At 45.6% G+C, this 17,916-nt stretch overlaps 1 protein-coding gene across 3 annotated transcripts in view; it reads left to right on the top strand.

The window, feature by feature from the left end:
• Nucleotides 1-17,916, top strand: part of PPP2R5E (protein phosphatase 2 regulatory subunit B'epsilon) — a 203,081-nt gene that overhangs the window by 148,286 nt on the left and 36,879 nt on the right. For all 3 annotated transcript variants that reach the window (XM_077464362.1, XM_077464361.1, XM_077464360.1), the window contains exons 11-12: nt 6,177-6,296; nt 14,660-14,787. In XM_077464362.1, coding sequence (XP_077320488.1) covers nt 6,177-6,296; nt 14,660-14,787 — 248 coding nt within the window. The remainder of the gene's footprint in view (nt 1-6,176; nt 6,297-14,659; nt 14,788-17,916) is intronic.

A 17,916-nucleotide genomic window follows, 5' to 3' on the forward strand; every position in this document is an offset into this window, starting at 1 on the left:
ATTGTCATAATATCTTTAACTACTTAAGGACCAGCTGCCACAGTTGTACTGCGACAATGTGGCTGCTTCCCGTGAATCTCTGTCACTGTACGTCGGCTCATACACATCGATTTGTGGGCACGTGCGCGCCCACTGGGCAGAGGGTGGGGCGGACTCTATGTCCACTGGCAACCCTCAATCGTTCCCAGTAGTAACAGAACAGGGATCTGCCTGTGTAAACAAGGCAAATGTCCATTCTGACAGAGGAGATCATACAGATCCTGTCTTTCTGCTATGCAGGAAGACGGATCTGTGTTTCCCGAGTCGCACATTCCTCCATACAGTTAGTAAACACATTTAACCCCTTTATCAGGCCTGACTTTAACCCAATTCCCTTCCAGTGTCATTAGTACAATAACAGTGCATCTTTTTAGCACTGATCACTATAATACTGTCACTGGTTCCCAAAAATTTTAGGTGTCAGATCTGTCCGCCCCAAAGCCGCAGTCCTGCTAAAAGTCACTGATCGCTAGTTAAAAAAAAAGACATAAATCTCTTATTTTGTAGACGTATAACTTGTAGACAAACCACTCAATATACACGTATTGCTATTTTTTTTTAAACAAAAATAATTAGAATACATATAGGCCTAAACTGATGAAGACATTTGTTTTTGTTTTTTTGTATATTTGTTATAGCAAAAAGTAAAAAAAAAAATTATTTATTTTTCAAAATTGTCGCTTTTATTTTTTAAATTTTTTTTTAAAGCGCAAAATTTTTTTTTAGCGCAGCGCTTATTGAATACCACCAAAAGAAAGGTCTATTTGTGGGGGGAAAAGAACATCAATTTTGTTTGTTTACAGTGTTGCATGACCGCGCAGTTGCCAGTTAATGTGACACAATGCTGTATCGCAAAAAATGCCTGGTCATTAAGGGGAGAAAATCTTCTGGTCCTTAAGTGGTTAAAGATTATTTTTTTACTTCAGGAATTGTTATAATGAAAAATTGTCACGTTTATTTCAGTATTGTCTCACAATTGTTACTTTGTTAGGAGAAGCTAGGGGGTAGGCAACCCCCAGCACTGGTGCCACAAGCGGCACACAAAGCCTTTTTTTCAGCAGAGCTGCGCAGGGAAGTGTCAGTGAGGCACTAATGCATTCCAATTTCACAATTCTCCACGCGGCACCTGCACTGAGGGGGGAGGCACTGTGTTACACATTGTAAAAGATGGGAAACGTGGTTTCCAGGAGGAGGACTGTCATTGACCACTGCTAAAGCCAATCGCAGTCCTGCTAGCCCCATCCACCATCTGGAGGAAAATTACTTGCTTGGTTGCCACTACCAATCTCGGAAAGAAGGGTTTTCACTGTGATTGAGAAAACCACAATCGGGTCTGGGAACTTTGTTGAAATTAGCGTCTGGGAACTTTGTTGAAATTATTTCTGAACCTTTGCATCACTGAGGCTGGGTTCACACCACAGCGATGCGGGAACGCCGCGAATCCGCTGCGTTTTCCCGCATCGCATGACTCCCGCCGGCAGTTCACACTGTCCTATGCAAACGGCTGGGAGTGTCAATGAAATGTTAATGACACCCCCAGATCCGTCCGCATATCGCAGTGCGATCTGCAGACTCGCACAGGAATCGGATCGCATGGTGTGAACACCCATGCGATCCGATTCTGTTGCGGACCAAAAAAGGGTCCCGTGCGAGTTTGCTGCGGGAGCGATGCGAATTCAGCCATACAATCTATGGCTGAACTCGCATCGCTACGGAGATCGGATGTGATTTGCACTGCAGTGCGGTGCGAATCACATCCGGATCTCCCCCCGCAGCAGTGTGAACCCAGCCTTACTACTGAACCCCTGCACTCTGTGTCCCTTTAAGCCACAGCCGGTATTCAGCGCAATGAAAATCATACCCAAAAGCTTTTTCTCAGCTGTGGGGGGCCCAAATTATGATCCTGCACACAGGCCCACTGCATTCAGAAAATGCCCCTAACCTGAGCTCATCATTGCGCATCCATTCTATATGCTTGTATGTGACATCACATACATTACATACAAGCACATGGGCTGGATGCGAGAAGTGGATCAGTAGGATGAGTGTGCCAGGACAGGTAGATGTGTCTCATCTCTGCTTCCTTTCACCACTCTGCATATCACACATATCATGGGTGAGAAGAGGGTGCAGCGGTGGGAAAAATGAGCAGAAGGGGTTCAGAGGTGGAACAGGAAGGTACAGCGGTGAGGCAGATGTGCAGGGAATTAGTGGTTGAAGAGATGAGCAGGGGGCTTACAGAGGGGCAGATGTGTAGGGGGTTACAGTGGTGGGCAGATGTGTAGGGGGTTACAGTGGTGGGCAGATGTGTAGGGGGTTACAGTGGTGGGCAGATGTGTAGGGGGTTACAGTGGTGGGCAGATGTGTAGGGGGTTACAGTGGTGGGCAGATGTGTAGGGGCTTACAGAGGGGCAGATGTGTAGGGGGTTACAGTGGTGGGCAGATGTGTAGGGGGTTACAGTGGTGGGCAGATGTGTAGGGGGTTACAGTGGTGGGCAGATGTGTAGGGGGTTACAGTGGTGGGCAGATGTGTAGGGGGTTACAGTGGTGGGCAGATGTGTAGGGGGTTACAGTGGTGGGCAGATGTGTAGGGGGTTACAGTGGTGGGCAGATGTGTAGGGGGTTACAGTGGTGGGCAGATGTGTAGGGGTTTACAGTGGTGGGCAGATGTGCAAGGGGGTTACAGTGGTGGGCAGATGAGCAGGGGGGTTACAGTGGTGGGCAGATGAGCAGGGGGGTTACAGTGGTGGGGTAGACAAATTGGGGGGGGGGGGGGGGGGGAGTGATCTGAGGCGGGAGAGTGCAGGATGTTAATTTCTCACTTCAAAAGTAGTTTACAGCATTTACTTTATTTAAAAAAAAAAAATCCCTTTCATGTTTGAGAGCGTGAAGTTTACATTTTTTTTTGTTATAAAATCAGCACGCTCAATTTCTTTGAAAACATTTTTCGGCACACTGCACTCAAAAGGTTGCCTACCCCTGAGCTAGAACATTGAAGACAGATTTGTGCAATTTCTTTCTGGAAACATTGTAGCACCGCGTTGGTGCGCTGCTGTGCCATTTATTCTTGAATTGCACTACAATGCACTGTAAAACAGAACTGTGTGTTGTGGTGGACTGTGTTGCTTAAAATGGTGCACCTGTCTTTTCTGGTGTATTAGACAGCCCATTCACATTAATAATTTAATGTGTGCGTGTGTGAGATGCAAGGTGGAGATGTAAATGGGCACCTAAGGCATTTCTCTCAAATCAAAAGTGATATCCTGTGTGATCGTGCAAAAACAGTGTGTAATCTGAGCACCACCAACCAAAAATGCTTTTTCATTCATTTTTAATATTCAATGCAAACTCTCCCCATCCATCCATGTCTGCATGCTCTTTTACTGAGAATTTTGAAAACCTCCTCCTAGCATTTCTGGCAGTGGCCATGTTGAGTAAGGGCAAATGATTCATTTAGCTTTTACTTTCTTGCATCACTCTGCTCTTAGCTCAGACATGCTCTACAGGAGGGTGTGCTTAGCTGAAGAAACCCCTCCTCAACTCCTGAAGACTCCAAGTAAATATGGTATACTTTCCTAATAAGGATTAAAAATAGACAATATTGATTGAGAGAATGAAGTTCCACTTTAAGGACTTTTGACTTCTGGCTTTTCTGATCGACTTACCCTGTTTCAGGTCATTAAAGCAGTATTAGTCCTAAAAGCAAACATTTATTATATTTCAGCTTAGCAATTCTTAGATGCGATGGCTGCATTCATTTTGTTTTTGTTAGCCTTTCTTTCACCTGGTGATCTGGAATAAGTCTGTTTTTCAACAGAACAAGCTGTTATACAGATGTAGCTGTTAAAGGATTGAGACAAACCATTTATCATTGACAGACGTGCCTACAATGATCAGATTTTATTCAGTTATATAAAACCTTTACCTCAAAAGAAAAAAACAGCTGTAACTGCAATTCGGTAATGTATCTAAATCTGCTGGTGAATCTAACACACCCCTCCCCCCAGAGTAACAATACTGTCAAATGGGGCCCCTGTGCTCGTTCATTCAGAGTGTGGGCACGGTAGTAGCAGGATGTGTGTTACTGGCCAGATCACCAAGGGAAAAGCCAAAAACGATCTAATGCAACCAATGCATCTAATGATTGGTAAGATACAATATATTACATTTTTAGTTTTGGGCTTAAAGGGATTGTAAAGTAAATTTTTTTTTTTTTTGAAATAACAAACATGTTATACTTGCCTCCACTGTGCAGCTCGTTTTGCACAGAGTGGCCCCAAACCTGCTCTTCTGGGTGCCCTCGGCGGCGGTCTCGGCTTCCTCCCGCAGGTACTTCTCACGTTCATGCGAGCTCCCTCGCCTGATGAGAAGCACCCGTGGGCACGCTCCCGTGATACAGCCGGCGGCTATAGCCGCTTGCTGTATCACACGGCCCCGCCCTCCGGTGCTCCGCGTCAGTGGATGTGATTGACAGCAGCGCGAGCCAATTGCTGCACTGCTTTCCATCCATCCACTCCAGCCAATCACCGGCCATGCTGAGTGGTGAAGAAGAACGGCGGGAACAAGCACGGGATTTTTCGAGGGTTGAGGTAAGTAAAACGAGGGGGGCTCGGGATGGAGGCAGTGTCAGATGTTTTTTCACCTTAATGCATAGAATGCATTAAGGTGAAAAAACATTTACCTATACAACCCCTTTAATACCACTTTAACATGGTGTTTTGAAACCAGAGTCTCAGCTTAACACAGGCAATTTCCAAAGGAGATCAGCTATGATGCTCCTATATTTATTACTCATTTAAATTCAATTTAAAATATCCTAAAAAATGATCTCTGGACATGGCTGCTTTAAAAGGTCAGTTCTACCAAAAATAATAATTCAGCTATAGGTGATCTGTTTGGTACGCCACCTGCTGGCTTCATTGAGATTTTATTAGAGAGCTCCATACTCTCTCCTCTCACCTGGGGTGTTCCCAGTACACATTTCCCCCTCCATAATATAAAATAAAAGTCTGAGATAGTTGATCCCTTTGCAATGACAGTAGCAGGTGTGCAGTTTCCTTCCTCTAAGTGATGTAGGAAACTAATGATCCAAAGCCTACAGGTTGGACAGACGCACCCCTTGCCTTGGAGCAGCAACTCTCTCTCTGCATTTTTTTTTTTTTTTTTTATATACTTTTTTTTTTTAAGCTGGTTCAGCCACCTGATGTCTTTGGGTTCTCTTCCTACTACAGCTGTGCTTAGGTTTCCTCTGTGATGTAGAGTAAAGCTGGCCATACATTATACTATTCTCTCATTCTATTTTATTTAGATTTACCTTCAACTATGTAGTCTTGTAGGCCTTCCTGGGTGCAAACAAATTAAGTGTTTAGGTCATCTTTGGCTTTGGTAACTCTAAAGGAAAATTGTATAAAGTATGGCTTTTGTATGGGTCTCAAAACTTTCTAAACAAAGGGCTGCCCTTCAGACTTTAAGGGGGTCAGCTTGTTGCCAGTGGGGATAGAAAATGTCTGGTATCCCATTGGTGGTCAATAGGAGTAAAGAAATTCCATAGCGCCATTGGTCAGTAGGAGGAGGTATAGTGCCCATCATTGGTATTAGTGTGGGCAATAGTGCCTCGTTGGTGTCAATGGGAGTGATAGTGCCCCATCATTGGTGTCGGCAAGAAGAATAGAACCGCAAAAGGCCACATCTGGCCCCTAAACCGCAGTTTGGAGGCCACTTGTGTAGAGAACAGTGTAGCACCCCCTATGACCATCTTCTTAATACCCTGGCAGTTCATTGGAGGTGAATTGAATGATGCGCACCTGTGCAAAATGGTCCCAGTAAGCTGTGCGGAAGCCAGCCACGTTTTTATCAACCGACTGTTGCTAGGATGCAGGCGGCCAAAACGGCACACAGTACTTGTGCAGCTTTAATGCTGGTTTTAAAAAAAACACCAGGCTGGCAGTGCATTAAAACAAGAAAAATGAGCCAGCATGAGAGAAAGTTTAACGTAACTGGCTACATAAGTTGGGGCCTTTTTGCTGTGGCTACTATATTACTACACTACTACGTATATATTTTTTAAATGACTCTGTTGCATTTAACTGTAATTATAACATTTTAAGATTGTGGGGTTTATATTTATTTATTTTTAGGTTATGTTTCTTGGGGAGCTTGAAGAGATCTTGGATGTCATTGAACCATCACAGTTTGTTAAAATCCAGGAGCCTTTGTTTAAACAGATTTCCAAGTGCGTCTCCAGCCCTCATTTCCAGGTGAGCTTTTCTACTATCATTCTGTAAAGGTTTTTGTTTCATTTGTACATGCAAACATCTGGGTCCTGTACTACATCAAGAAAGGGTAGTGTGTGTACTAGGCTTTATATATGCATTTTATTATTTTTTTTCAAACGCGCTTTGCGTTGGATACTGTTAAGTCACCAGTAAGGTGATGAACAAATTCAGTTAGAGGCTGAGGGTTACTTGACCCTTCTATTAATCAAGGAATTATTTTAATTTGTATCTAAAATCACTCTGCTCACATCTGTCTCCATACTTCTATGGCTGTGGCCATGACTGTGCAGGAAGAATAGATTGCAGGAAATGAGGGTTGACATGCCTGGCTATCATGTAGCACCTCAAGGCCTCATTGTGATGGCGATTTTTCCACAACCTATGCTCTATATACTCTGTATAGGAGCCATAACTGCATCTTAAACTAAATCTGTACTGAGTGACATACACCAATCAGCTGTACGTTTTATGACCACTGACCGGTTATATGAATAATTCTGAACATCTTGTTACAATGGCATCTGAAAGTCTGGGCTATACTAAGCAGCAAGTAAACATGTTGTCTCTAAAGTTGATATTTTGAAAGCTGAAGAAATGGGCATTGCAGTTTGTTGTGTATTGGGACAGCGTAGCCACAGACCAGTCAGGGTGACCATGCTGACCCATGTCCACATCCAAGAGCACCTACAATGGGCCCATGAGCATCAGAGCTTAAATACAGAGCAATGGAAGATGGCCTGGTATGATAAATTGTGTTTTCTTTTACATCATATGACTGGCTGGGTGCGATGTGTCGCTTTCCTGGGTAACAGATGGCACCAGGATGCAATATGGGTAGTAGGCAAACTGGCAGAGGCAGCATATGATGCTTTGGGCAAGGTTTTGCTGGGAAAAGTTTGGTCCTGCCAATAGGTAATGTAACTTGACGTACTGCCTTCCTGAAAATTGTTGGTGACCAAGTACACCTCCTTAAAGAGGAAGTAAACCCTGATGAGTTTACTTCCTCTTTCATTCCCTGCAAAGGCAAAGCATAATGGACTACTATGCATCGCATAGTAGTCCATTATGTGTCACTTACCTGACACAGGAGCCAGCGAAGTCGCCGCTGTCCCTTGTAGTCCGCCGCATCCATCTTCTTGGTGGGGTCTCGCAGCTCCTCCGCTGTCATTCGGCGAAGCCGCGATGACGTCACTCCCGCGCATGCGCACAGGAGCCGCCACGCGCGGCAGCTCCGTCGTTGAGAATGCCACGCTCAGTGCGCCTGCGCTCCGCTGTCTACGGCGCATGCGCCGTAGACAGCAGTGCCTGTTTTCGGGCAAATATCTCCTAAACCGTATAGGTTTAGGAGATATTTCTTGGACCTACAGGTAAGCCTTAATCTAGGCTTACCTGTAGGTCAAAGTGGTTTGTAAGGGTTTACAACCACTTTAATGGAGATGGTATTTCCTAATGGCAGTGGCCTCTTTCACCAAGGTAATGCAAGCTGCCACACCGCAAAAATGGTTTAAGAATGGTTTGAGATGTTTACCTGGCCTCCACATTTTTCATATCTCAATCTAATTGAGCATCTATGGGATATGTTGGAAAAATAAGTGATTTATGGAGGCCCCACCTTGCAACATACAGGACTTAAAGCGGTAGTAAAGTATTTTACAATATAGAATGATGTGCCCCCCTGTAGATTTAAGCCATAATGTGCCAGTATATGCACTGCATACTAGCACATTATGACAGACTTGCCTACAAACCGAGCCCTCCAGCAAAGTAATGTCAGGGCTCTCCCCGGTCCCCGACTCTTCCATCTTCACACGCTCTTCGTTCTGGGTTTCACATATCCGGGAGCTTGATTGGCCAAGGCGATGTGACATCACTCGCATCTGCACGGAAGTCACAGCGAGCAGAGCGGGCCATTAATGTGGTCTGAGCTGCGCATGTGTGACTCAGATCACATTACATGCTGACAGGCAGGAGGGACATGTATGATAGAGACCTTCTAGTCTTCTCTTCTATTATAAATAGCCTGCCTGTCAGCAGATTTGAGCAGTTATGAGTTTACTACCACTTTAAAGGATCTGTTACTGACTGGTGCCAGATACCCACGGCATGCCTTCCGAGGTCCATGCCTTGACAGAGCAGGGCTATTTTGGAAGAAAAGGGGGCTGTTTTGGTAGCAAGGGGGGGGGGCTACCCAGTATTTTTTTGGGTGGTCCTGAGGACCACCCAAAAAATACTGCCATCTCATGAAAATGCTAGTCCCCAGCTGTCTTTGGCTGTAGTATTTTTCAGGTGATTGATCCATAGTAAGCATGCAACCAGTCATGTCAGGGAGACTTTAACATACTTGTTGGATCAGTGTAGCACTGTAAGCCTCCTGTACATACTGTTAGATTTTTGTCTTCAGATTTACCAAAACCATTTAGTGCAAGGGCCTGCCTGATTGCATACAAATTGAAACGCTTAAGGTTTGACCTCATTATATGGTTTTGGTAAATCTGAGGACAAACATCTGCAGAAAATCTAATGGTGTGTATGAGGCTTTAGTGTTTAGCTAGCCTTGTGATTCATGTGAGGCTCGGTTCACACAGGGGCGGCACGACTTGCAGCGCCGCGACCTGCACACGATCACCGGCGACTTGCAAAACGACTTCTGCATAGAAGTCAATGCAAGTCGCCTGAAGTCGCCCCAAAGTAGTACAGGAACCTTTTTTCTAAGTCGGAGCGACTTGAGTCGCTCCTATTAGAACGGTTCCATAGTACAGAACGGAGCGCGACTTGTCAGGCGGCGAAGTCGCCCCTGTGTGAACCGAGCCTTAGACAAGAGGGTGACACCTGAAGCTTATTTTACTTTTTCATCTTGCTTATTAGACACCTGCTTATTTGTCATTAGTGTCTTCATACTCCTGGTTAACTATTCATTAAACTGAAATTTTAAAAAGTCTCTCTCTGCATCAGGAAATAGCCATGGTCACATGATAATCATTCCCTCTTCTTTTTACTTCAGTCCTTCTGGTGTCCACATCACGGTCTGTGTAAACTTTCTATTGGTGGAGGCAGCACTTCAATGGCTGGGTGTTTTCCCATAGGCTCCAGTGGCAGGAGAAATCTTCTGGGCCATCGGTCCCCTTTGCTGCTCCCTTGAAAACAAACAGGAAAATGTCTGTTCCCCAGGGCAGGAATATTAGCTTTACTCAGAGGAAACTGTGTGTCTGATCAATTACCCTGCAGGGTAGCTTAGGGAAGAGGCTTTTGAAATAGACTGAGGAGTAATCTAACTAATGCACAATGTGCTATTTAAATTTGTTTCTTAGGCCGCGTACACACGGGCGGACTGTTCGCCCAACCTTGTCCGCTGAACAGTGTTTGGGCGGACAGTCCGCTCGTGTGTGGGCTTTCAGCGGACAGTTTCAGCGGACAGTTGGACGGACAAAGTCTTTCGGAAATTCCGAAAAACTGTCCGCTGAAACTGTGTTTGAGCGAACAGTCCGCCCGTGTGTGGGCTTGTCCGCTGTACTTTCGAAATGAGCGGACTGTTCCCGCTCGGAAAGTCCGCCCATTTCGAGCGCGTGTACAGGTAGGCGGGGCCCGCGAAGAAGACGTCGCGGGCTCCGCCGCCTGGAATGGGCTTAAAGGGGAACCCCAACGCCGAAAAAAATCGGCGTGGGGGTTCCCCCCAAGTCCACACCAGACCCTTGTCCGAGCACGCTACCCGGCCGGCCAGGAAAGGGGGGCGAGCGAGCGCGCCCCCCCTCCTGAGCCGTACCAGGCCGCGTGCCCTCAACATGGGGGGTGCCTTGGGGAAGGGGGGGCCGCGCGGCCCCCCCACCCCAAAGCACCTTGTCCCCATGTTGATGAGGACAAGGGCCTCTTCCCGACAACCCTGGCCGTTGGTTGTCGGGGTCTGCGGGCGGGGGGCTTATCGGAATCCGGGAGCCCCCTTTAAGAAGGGGGCCCCGGATACCGGCCTCCCACCCTATGTGAATGAGTATGGGGTACAATGTACCCCTACCCATTCACCTGTGAACTAAAGTACAATAAAAAACACAACACAGAGAAAAAATATTTTATTGCACAGCTCCGGGGGTCTTCGGGGGTCTTCTCGCCGGACTCCTCCGCTATGTGTGTGTAGCTCTTTTGCTAGCGGAGGAGTCCGGCTTTCTTCCTCCCCGCCGCCGGCCTCTTCTCCCGACTTCGGGGGTCTTGTCCCCCTCTTCGGTTCTTCTGCCGGGCCACCGCGCCTGGTCCGGTGGCCCGGTCTTCTGTCGCCGTCTTCCGTTCTTCTGTCGCCGCCTTCGGTTCTTCTGCCGGGCCACCGCGCCTTCTTGTAGCTCTTTTACAGGCGGTGGCCCGGTCTTCTGTCGCCGCTGTCGTCGCCGCCGCCGCCGCCTTCCGTTCTTGTTCTTCTTCTTGTTCTTCTTCTTCTCCTGGAGATGTTGACTCGACGAGCTCTCCGGCCGGAATGCCAGGGACACGCTCCGCTGCCACTTATATAGTGACAATGGGGCGGTGTCACATGGTATATGTCACATGGGTTGATGTCACATGGGGACTATGACATCGTAAGGGGGCGGGGTCACCATGTGACCAACCCATGTGACATATACCATGTGACACCGCCCCATTGTCACTATATAAGTGGCAGCGGAGCGTGTCCCTGGCATTCCGGCCGGAGAGCTCGTCGAGTCAACATCTCCAGGAGAAGAAGAAGAACAAGAAGAAGAACAAGAACGGAAGGCGGCGGCGGCGGCGACGACAGCGGCGACAGAAGACCGGGCCACCGCCTGTAAAAGAGCTACAAGAAGGCGCGGTGGCCCGGCAGAAGAACCGAAGGCGGCGACAGAAGAACGGAAGACGGCGACAGAAGACCGGGCCACCGGACCAGGCGCGGTGGCCCGGCAGAAGAACCGAAGAGGGGGACAAGACCCCCGAAGTCGGGAGAAGAGGCCGGCGGCGGGGAGGAAGAAAGCCGGACTCCTCCGCTAGCAAAAGAGCTACACACACATAGCGGAGGAGTCCGGCGAGAAGACCCCCGAAGACCCCCGGAGCTGTGCAATAAAATATTTTTTCTCTGTGTTGTGTTTTTTATTGTACTTTAGTTCACAGGTGAATGGGTAGGGGTACATTGTACCCCATACTCATTCACATAGGGTGGGAGGCCGGTATCCGGGGCCCCCTTCTTAAAGGGGGCTCCCGGATTCCGATAAGCCCCCCGCCCGCAGACCCCGACAACCAACGGCCAGGGTTGTCGGGAAGAGGCCCTTGTCCTCATCAACATGGGGACAAGGTGCTTTGGGGTGGGGGGGGCCGCGCGGCCCCCCTTCCCCAAGGCACCCCCCATGTTGAGGGCACGCGGCCTGGTACGGCTCAGGAGGGGGGGCGCGCTCGCTCGCCCCCCTTTCCTGGCCGGCCGGGTAGCGTGCTCGGACAAGGGTCTGGTGTGGACTTGGGGGGAACCCCCACGCCGATTTTTTTCGGCGTTGGGGTTCCCCTTTAAGCCCATTCCAGGCGGCGGAGCCCGCGACGTCTCCTTCGCGGGCCCCGCCTACCTGTACACGCGCTCGAAATGGGCGGATTTGCCTCCGCCTTACGTGGGCGAGTCCGTTCATTTCAAAAGTTGAGCGAACTGTTTGCCCAACCTTGTTCGTCAAACAGTCCGCTCGTGTGTGGGCAAGTCCGCTCATGCAAATTTTGAGCGGACTGTTTGATGAAACTGTTTGCCGAACAAGGTTGGGCGAACAGTCCGCCCGTGTGTACGCGGCCTTAGAGTTGGGCTTTAACAGGCTGTTGACGGAAAGAAAAGCCTTAATTTTTCTGAGTGGTAACTTTCAATTTCTGGTAAACGTAACAGCAAACAGTGTTCCAGATATATCCCTAGAGGGAGCCATATACATATTAATAATTTCAATTAAGAAGTCTGCTCATAGAAAACAAGAATTAAATATTTGGTAAACTGTTCCCACCATTACCGCTCAAATAAATTTGTATGTGGAACGTCCTTACAAGGATTTTAAATTAAAACCTTTTATTAGCTGATATAAAGGCAATCGCAAGCTTTTCAACAGGTAATGAGGTAATAGTTGTCCACACAGGAAGAGAAACAAATGTCTGCACTGTTGACAGTTCAGCTCAAAACACTAGCCCCTCTCCAGGGGGTCAACATTGGTGTAGGAAAGAGGATACAGCAGGTGATGGCAGTTAACAACATTTTAAACACTTTAAGGTTAGAGGAATCAAAAAGAGCTGATGACTGTATGGTCCACCATAGCCTTATGGGTGGTTTGCCATGTGTCCGAATAATCTTTGAGTGGAAGACCAAGGTCCAGATCAGTGGTCCACAAGTGGACTACTGGGGGGGGGGGGGGGGGTGTTGTGCGGTATTTAGCAATGTTGTGCCGAGTATAGAGTATTGTGTGTGGGTCAGATGTAGTTTTCATGGTCATTCATACATGGACGTCACACCAAGGTCCATATCAGACGAGTATGTAGTAGTTTAGTAATGTTTTATTTTGAGATGTTTAAAAATCTGAGTTGGGGGCGTTTATATTGGGCTTGTACAGACAGAAAGAAAGGACTTGGACACCCTTAGATACCACGAGACTGTGCGGTTAGATCAGTCATGTTACGTCCAATGGTGGAGCATGTTTTGGTGCTGTTACTGCTGGGTATAAGGTTGAATTCTGAATAAGAGATGGTTGGGGCCAATGAGGCGAGATAAGGTTAGCCTTGCGGTTTACTGTGTCCCAGATATGTAAAGAGTGCCAGGGGCTTGAGAGAGAGAGGCTTCGCTTGCATGGGTTGATCCAGAGCAAGTTATCTATAGAGTATGGTTCGGTGTCCGAAACCTCAAGTCCAACACAAAAGAGGACTACCTCGGTGGCGTGGTATTTGAGCAGAGCTGCCAATTGTGCTGCCTGGTAATATTTGGAGCAATCCAGAATGCCTTGTTCCCTGGCCTTTTGAGAATGCAAAAGAATCGACCTCGAGAGGTGAGGCTGAAAAGATCCCCAGATAAACTGGGTAACCTTGCATTGTAGATCACAAAAATTACCGAAATTAGTAGAGAATTTTTGGAGCAGAGTAATCTTGATAGCCGTTATTTTACCTATCCAAGATATTGGGAGCGTTGACCACTTGGTAATTAAGTTTGAAAGATTAACTAACATTGGGGGATAATTTACTTTATAAATTGAGTCTGGGTGACTAGTGAAATTCTCTGCTAGGTAATCAATGAAAGGGAAAGAACCTCTGTAACAGTTGATATTTGTCAGCTGATAGTGTAATATTAATTTGCACCAATTAACTTCCAGGCTAGTGATACGAGCAAGAGTCCAGTAGAGTGAGAAGGTTGGGGTCGATGTAAAAAAACAGTACTCGTTAGAAGCATTTTAATCATTCCTCACTCTACTCAAAGCTTAAAGTTTCAGTTAAACTTTTGGATGAGAAAACATTCAAATCTTGTACCATGCATAGGCTTTACTATCAGCTGCACTACGAGTCTAATGTTTGTTAGTTGTAACTCCCTCCGAATTGTTGAGCACTTGAGTTGTGCCTATCTTGTGCTGAACTTTCATTGAGTTTTGGAAGATGAACGTCTGTAGGCAGTTATATTCATTAATTAAAAATCTAAGAATATGAATTTAGGTTTCATTTATGTGTTGTGGTAACACCCATTACCTTTGGTACGTGCATACATTTATTGTAATGGTGCTTTACACTGGCTGTATACACTACTCGTATACTGTACACTGACTTTATAGCCTATGCTGTACTTTATATACTGTCATGGAAGCTACTTTGCTTTAGATGGGGATCACCTGTGTAGCAAGTATGCTCTCTTTCAAGAACAAAAGAGAATGCATATTGCAGTACAGCAAGATGCAACCGGCATATAATATGCATTGCAATCAGAAGGTCAGAGAATATGCCTTGGATAACTTACCAGTACATAAAACTGTAAAGAATTATTTTTCTAAACCAATGCAGTGGCAGGAGTATATAATAGACATTATAGGGCAGTGGAGTAGAATTGGGATCATAATGCAGTTTGGAGTTTTCATCTGATCAAGAGTCTGTCATATACAGCATTGTTTATAAAGCCAAGCAGTGCAGATTATACAATGTACACCACCAATTATACAGAGAAGCAAATTGGAGTATATAATCTATCTCCGTGTGTATGGAGAAGAGCAGTGTGAAGTATACAACACCTTGCAAAATTGGTGCAATGTACAGGTTTAGTGTTTTTAACTATCAGTTTGGATTTTTATTTTATAGATCTCAATACAGTCGCATGATGATAGAAATGCTTTTATCCTCCTGATTTTTTTTTATTTATTCTTTTATAATAGGTGGCAGAGCGGGCGTTATACTATTGGAACAATGAATACATAATGAGTTTAATAGAGGAGAATTCTAATGTGATCCTTCCCATCATGTTTGCAAGCCTCTACAGGATTTCTAAAGAACACTGGAATCCGTAAGTGGAAATTGCTGCTTTTTTATTAATATGAGGCCAAACCTTAAAGCCTCGTACACACGATCGGATTTTCGGCAGGGAATTGTGTGATAACAGACTGTTGGCCTAAAATCCGTCCATTGGTATACTCCATCAAACAATTGTTATCCAACGTTCGGCCAACAAATGTTGGCTGGTAGGCTAGTAAATTTTCAGCGGACAACGGTCTGTTGTCAGATTTTCCTATCGTGTACACAATTCCGTCACACAAAAGTTGAAAGTACAAACACGCTTGCTCAGAATCAATGTTCACCAAATACAATGTTAGCAGAAGGTGCCAAAGGGTGGCGCTCAAGAAATTCCACATAGTACATCACTACATTCGTGTGCAAGACAAATTCACAGCATACGCCCTTCAGACAAAAGTCTGGCGCTCTGTTGGCCAACATTTCGATCGTGTGTACGAGGCTTTAGAATTTCAATTTGTATGCAATCAGGCAGGTCCTTGCGCTACATGATTTTGGTAAATCTGAAGACAAAAATATGCTTAAAATCGAGTAGTGTTTATGGGATCTAAAGCTGCATTCACACCTGAGCGATTGTTTTCAGGCAGAAAGTCGCACGTTTTTTGCTGTGATTTTTGCCGCAATTTTGCAGCGTTCTTGTACAGGTCCAAAGTTCACCAAAGTAAACAGAAAAAAAGCCTGTAATCTGCCCAAAAAGAAGCTCATGTACTTTTTGAGCTTCAGACGTTTTGCTTCAGGTGACAACACGCTCAGATGTGAACAGTTACCATTGAATGAATGGGGTGTTTGCTTGTTAGGTGTTTTTCAGGCATTTTTTTTTTTTTCTCTATCGTTTTACGAGCTGAAAACGCTAAGCTATGAATGCAGCCTAACCTTTCCTGTAGTTTAAAGTATAACTAAAGGCAAACTTTTTCTTTAATTTTGGATAGAGTGAAGAGATTAGAACGCTTGTCAGATTTTATTGATTAGGGAGATTCACCCTCCTGTTAGTCCTGTTTTACCATTCACATTGAAAGTAAATGGAGAATCCCACATTTTGGGTTTTCCCCAGAAAAGTAATAGAGGGGACATATTCCAATAGAGTGACCCAAAGTGTGATGATCTGGGGGGTCCTCTCTTGCTCTACCCAAAAAGCAAAAGAAAAGTTTTGCCTATAGGTCTACTTTAATGATGGGCCACTGGGTTATTACACAATGGTTGCTTTGACGCTAAATTCCAGACCGTTATAGATTTTATAAATATTAAATCACCTGAACTGTGGAATCTGTGCCTGAATCTGTGTCTGATGAAGGCAGAGGGTAAAGGACTAGTCACTAGCGGTGCGTGTGGGCTCCCTGCAGCTGATTTTTGCCCCATTGCTGATTTACCATGTTGCCTTTTACTCAGTGTTGAGACAAGTTAGAGGAGAAACAGGACTATGGGGGTTATTTACGAAAGGCAAATCCACTTTGCACTACAAGTGCACTTGGAAGTAAAGTCGCTGTAGATCTGAGGGAGACATGCAAGGAAAATAAAAACACAGCATTTTAGCTTGGCACATGATTGGATGATAAAATCAGCAGAGCTTCCCCTCATATCAGTTCTTCCACTTGTAGCGCAAAGTGGATTTGCCTTTCCTAAATAACCCCCTTTATGTCAAAGCTCCCCCCTTGATGATTAGTTATCTTATGGCTGATTGAAGAGAGATTCACGTGGCAGTTGATGAGATTTAGAAAGCATACATATTTTTTGAATAAATGCCAGTTGGCTGAACAAAAAAAACTGTATGGCCAGCTTAAATCTTCTCAAAGTGTACTCTGTTCCCATTTTGGGCAATTGTCAACAGAGCATTTCATGTTCCTCCTCGCTTCTTATTTTCATGACCGCTCTGAAATGTAGGGTGTCTTCAGACAGTGATCACAGGACAAATAACGGAATCTCCACAGCAGGGACATAGACTGTAGTAAAACTTGACAAAGTTTAACAGTTTCCCATTCTATCCAAAAGGAAAAGAAAGTTGTTGCCTTTTATGTACATTTTAAGACCTGGACAGTGTTTATTGAGGCAGTCAAAGAAAACAACCCCATTTACTTATTTGTGATCAGAAGTACTGTATATTAAGTCTTTTGTTACATGGGGGTTCCAGTTAGCCCCTCAACTTGATTAGTGCTCAATTCGTCCAAAAAGCATTAATCTTAAACATTTGGTTGCATGAAATACTTATTTGATGAATGGTATTTTCAATATATTCTTATCCACCTATAATGATTAAAGTGTAAAATAACTTTTGTGCTACTCACCACCCAAGGTGTCCTGATGAGGAGCTGTAAAAGAAAGCTAGCCTGAATGCTGCACATTGCTTGACTTGTGCAGAACTGGGCAGCAACTCTATATCCTGGCCTAGGCCAACAAGGCCCAGGCCTAGGGCAGCACGGAAAGAGTCTCCTCTGGCTTGTGCTACACTGTTAATGTAGCGCCAGTCTTATGGGGCGAACTAGGCTGAGAGGCAAATTGGTCTAGTGCCCCCATAAAGTGCAGCGGTCGGCATTCCGCAGCTGTAGGGGCACCGCTTCTCATTTTGACTGCCCTATCATCCTGGACCACAAACCGTCCTCACTGTGCTATGTTTCCATCAAATTTTCCGAAATTTGTGCTTGAAGTAGAACTATAGGCAACACTTTTTTTTTTTTTCTCATTTTGGATAGAATAAGGGAGGGTTATAGCCCCTCTCAGTTTATTTTTTACCATCCCTGTCCCATTGTAGAGATTTCCCTTCACTTCCTGCCCCATAGCCAATCAGGAAGTGAGAGGAAATCTATGCAAATTAAGTGAATCCATTGCCAGGAAGGGTTGGGGCACATTAAACTGGGGGGGGTGGGGGCGGGTTGCGCACAGTTAGTCAGGCCTAGGGCAGCACAAAACCTAAATACACTACTGCTGGGCAGATGCTTACTTTTCAAACTCCTGCATATTCTACAGACTGTACACTTGGCCTTGCACAGTGACCTGGGCACTTCTATAAAGTGTAAGGGTCGTACCGTGTATGAATGCAGAACCACCATATTACTGATGAGCAAAGTAATAAAATGCTACAGTCTTAGTATGAAAAGGGCTGCTGTGTGTGTGTAATAATAATATATAGTTC

Source organism: Lithobates pipiens, unplaced genomic scaffold (genome assembly GCF_037356315.1).
Source record: "Lithobates pipiens isolate NorthernLeopardFrog02 unplaced genomic scaffold, aLitPip1_a1.2 Scaffold_30, whole genome shotgun sequence".
Taxonomy (NCBI): Eukaryota; Metazoa; Chordata; class Amphibia; order Anura; family Ranidae; genus Lithobates; species Lithobates pipiens.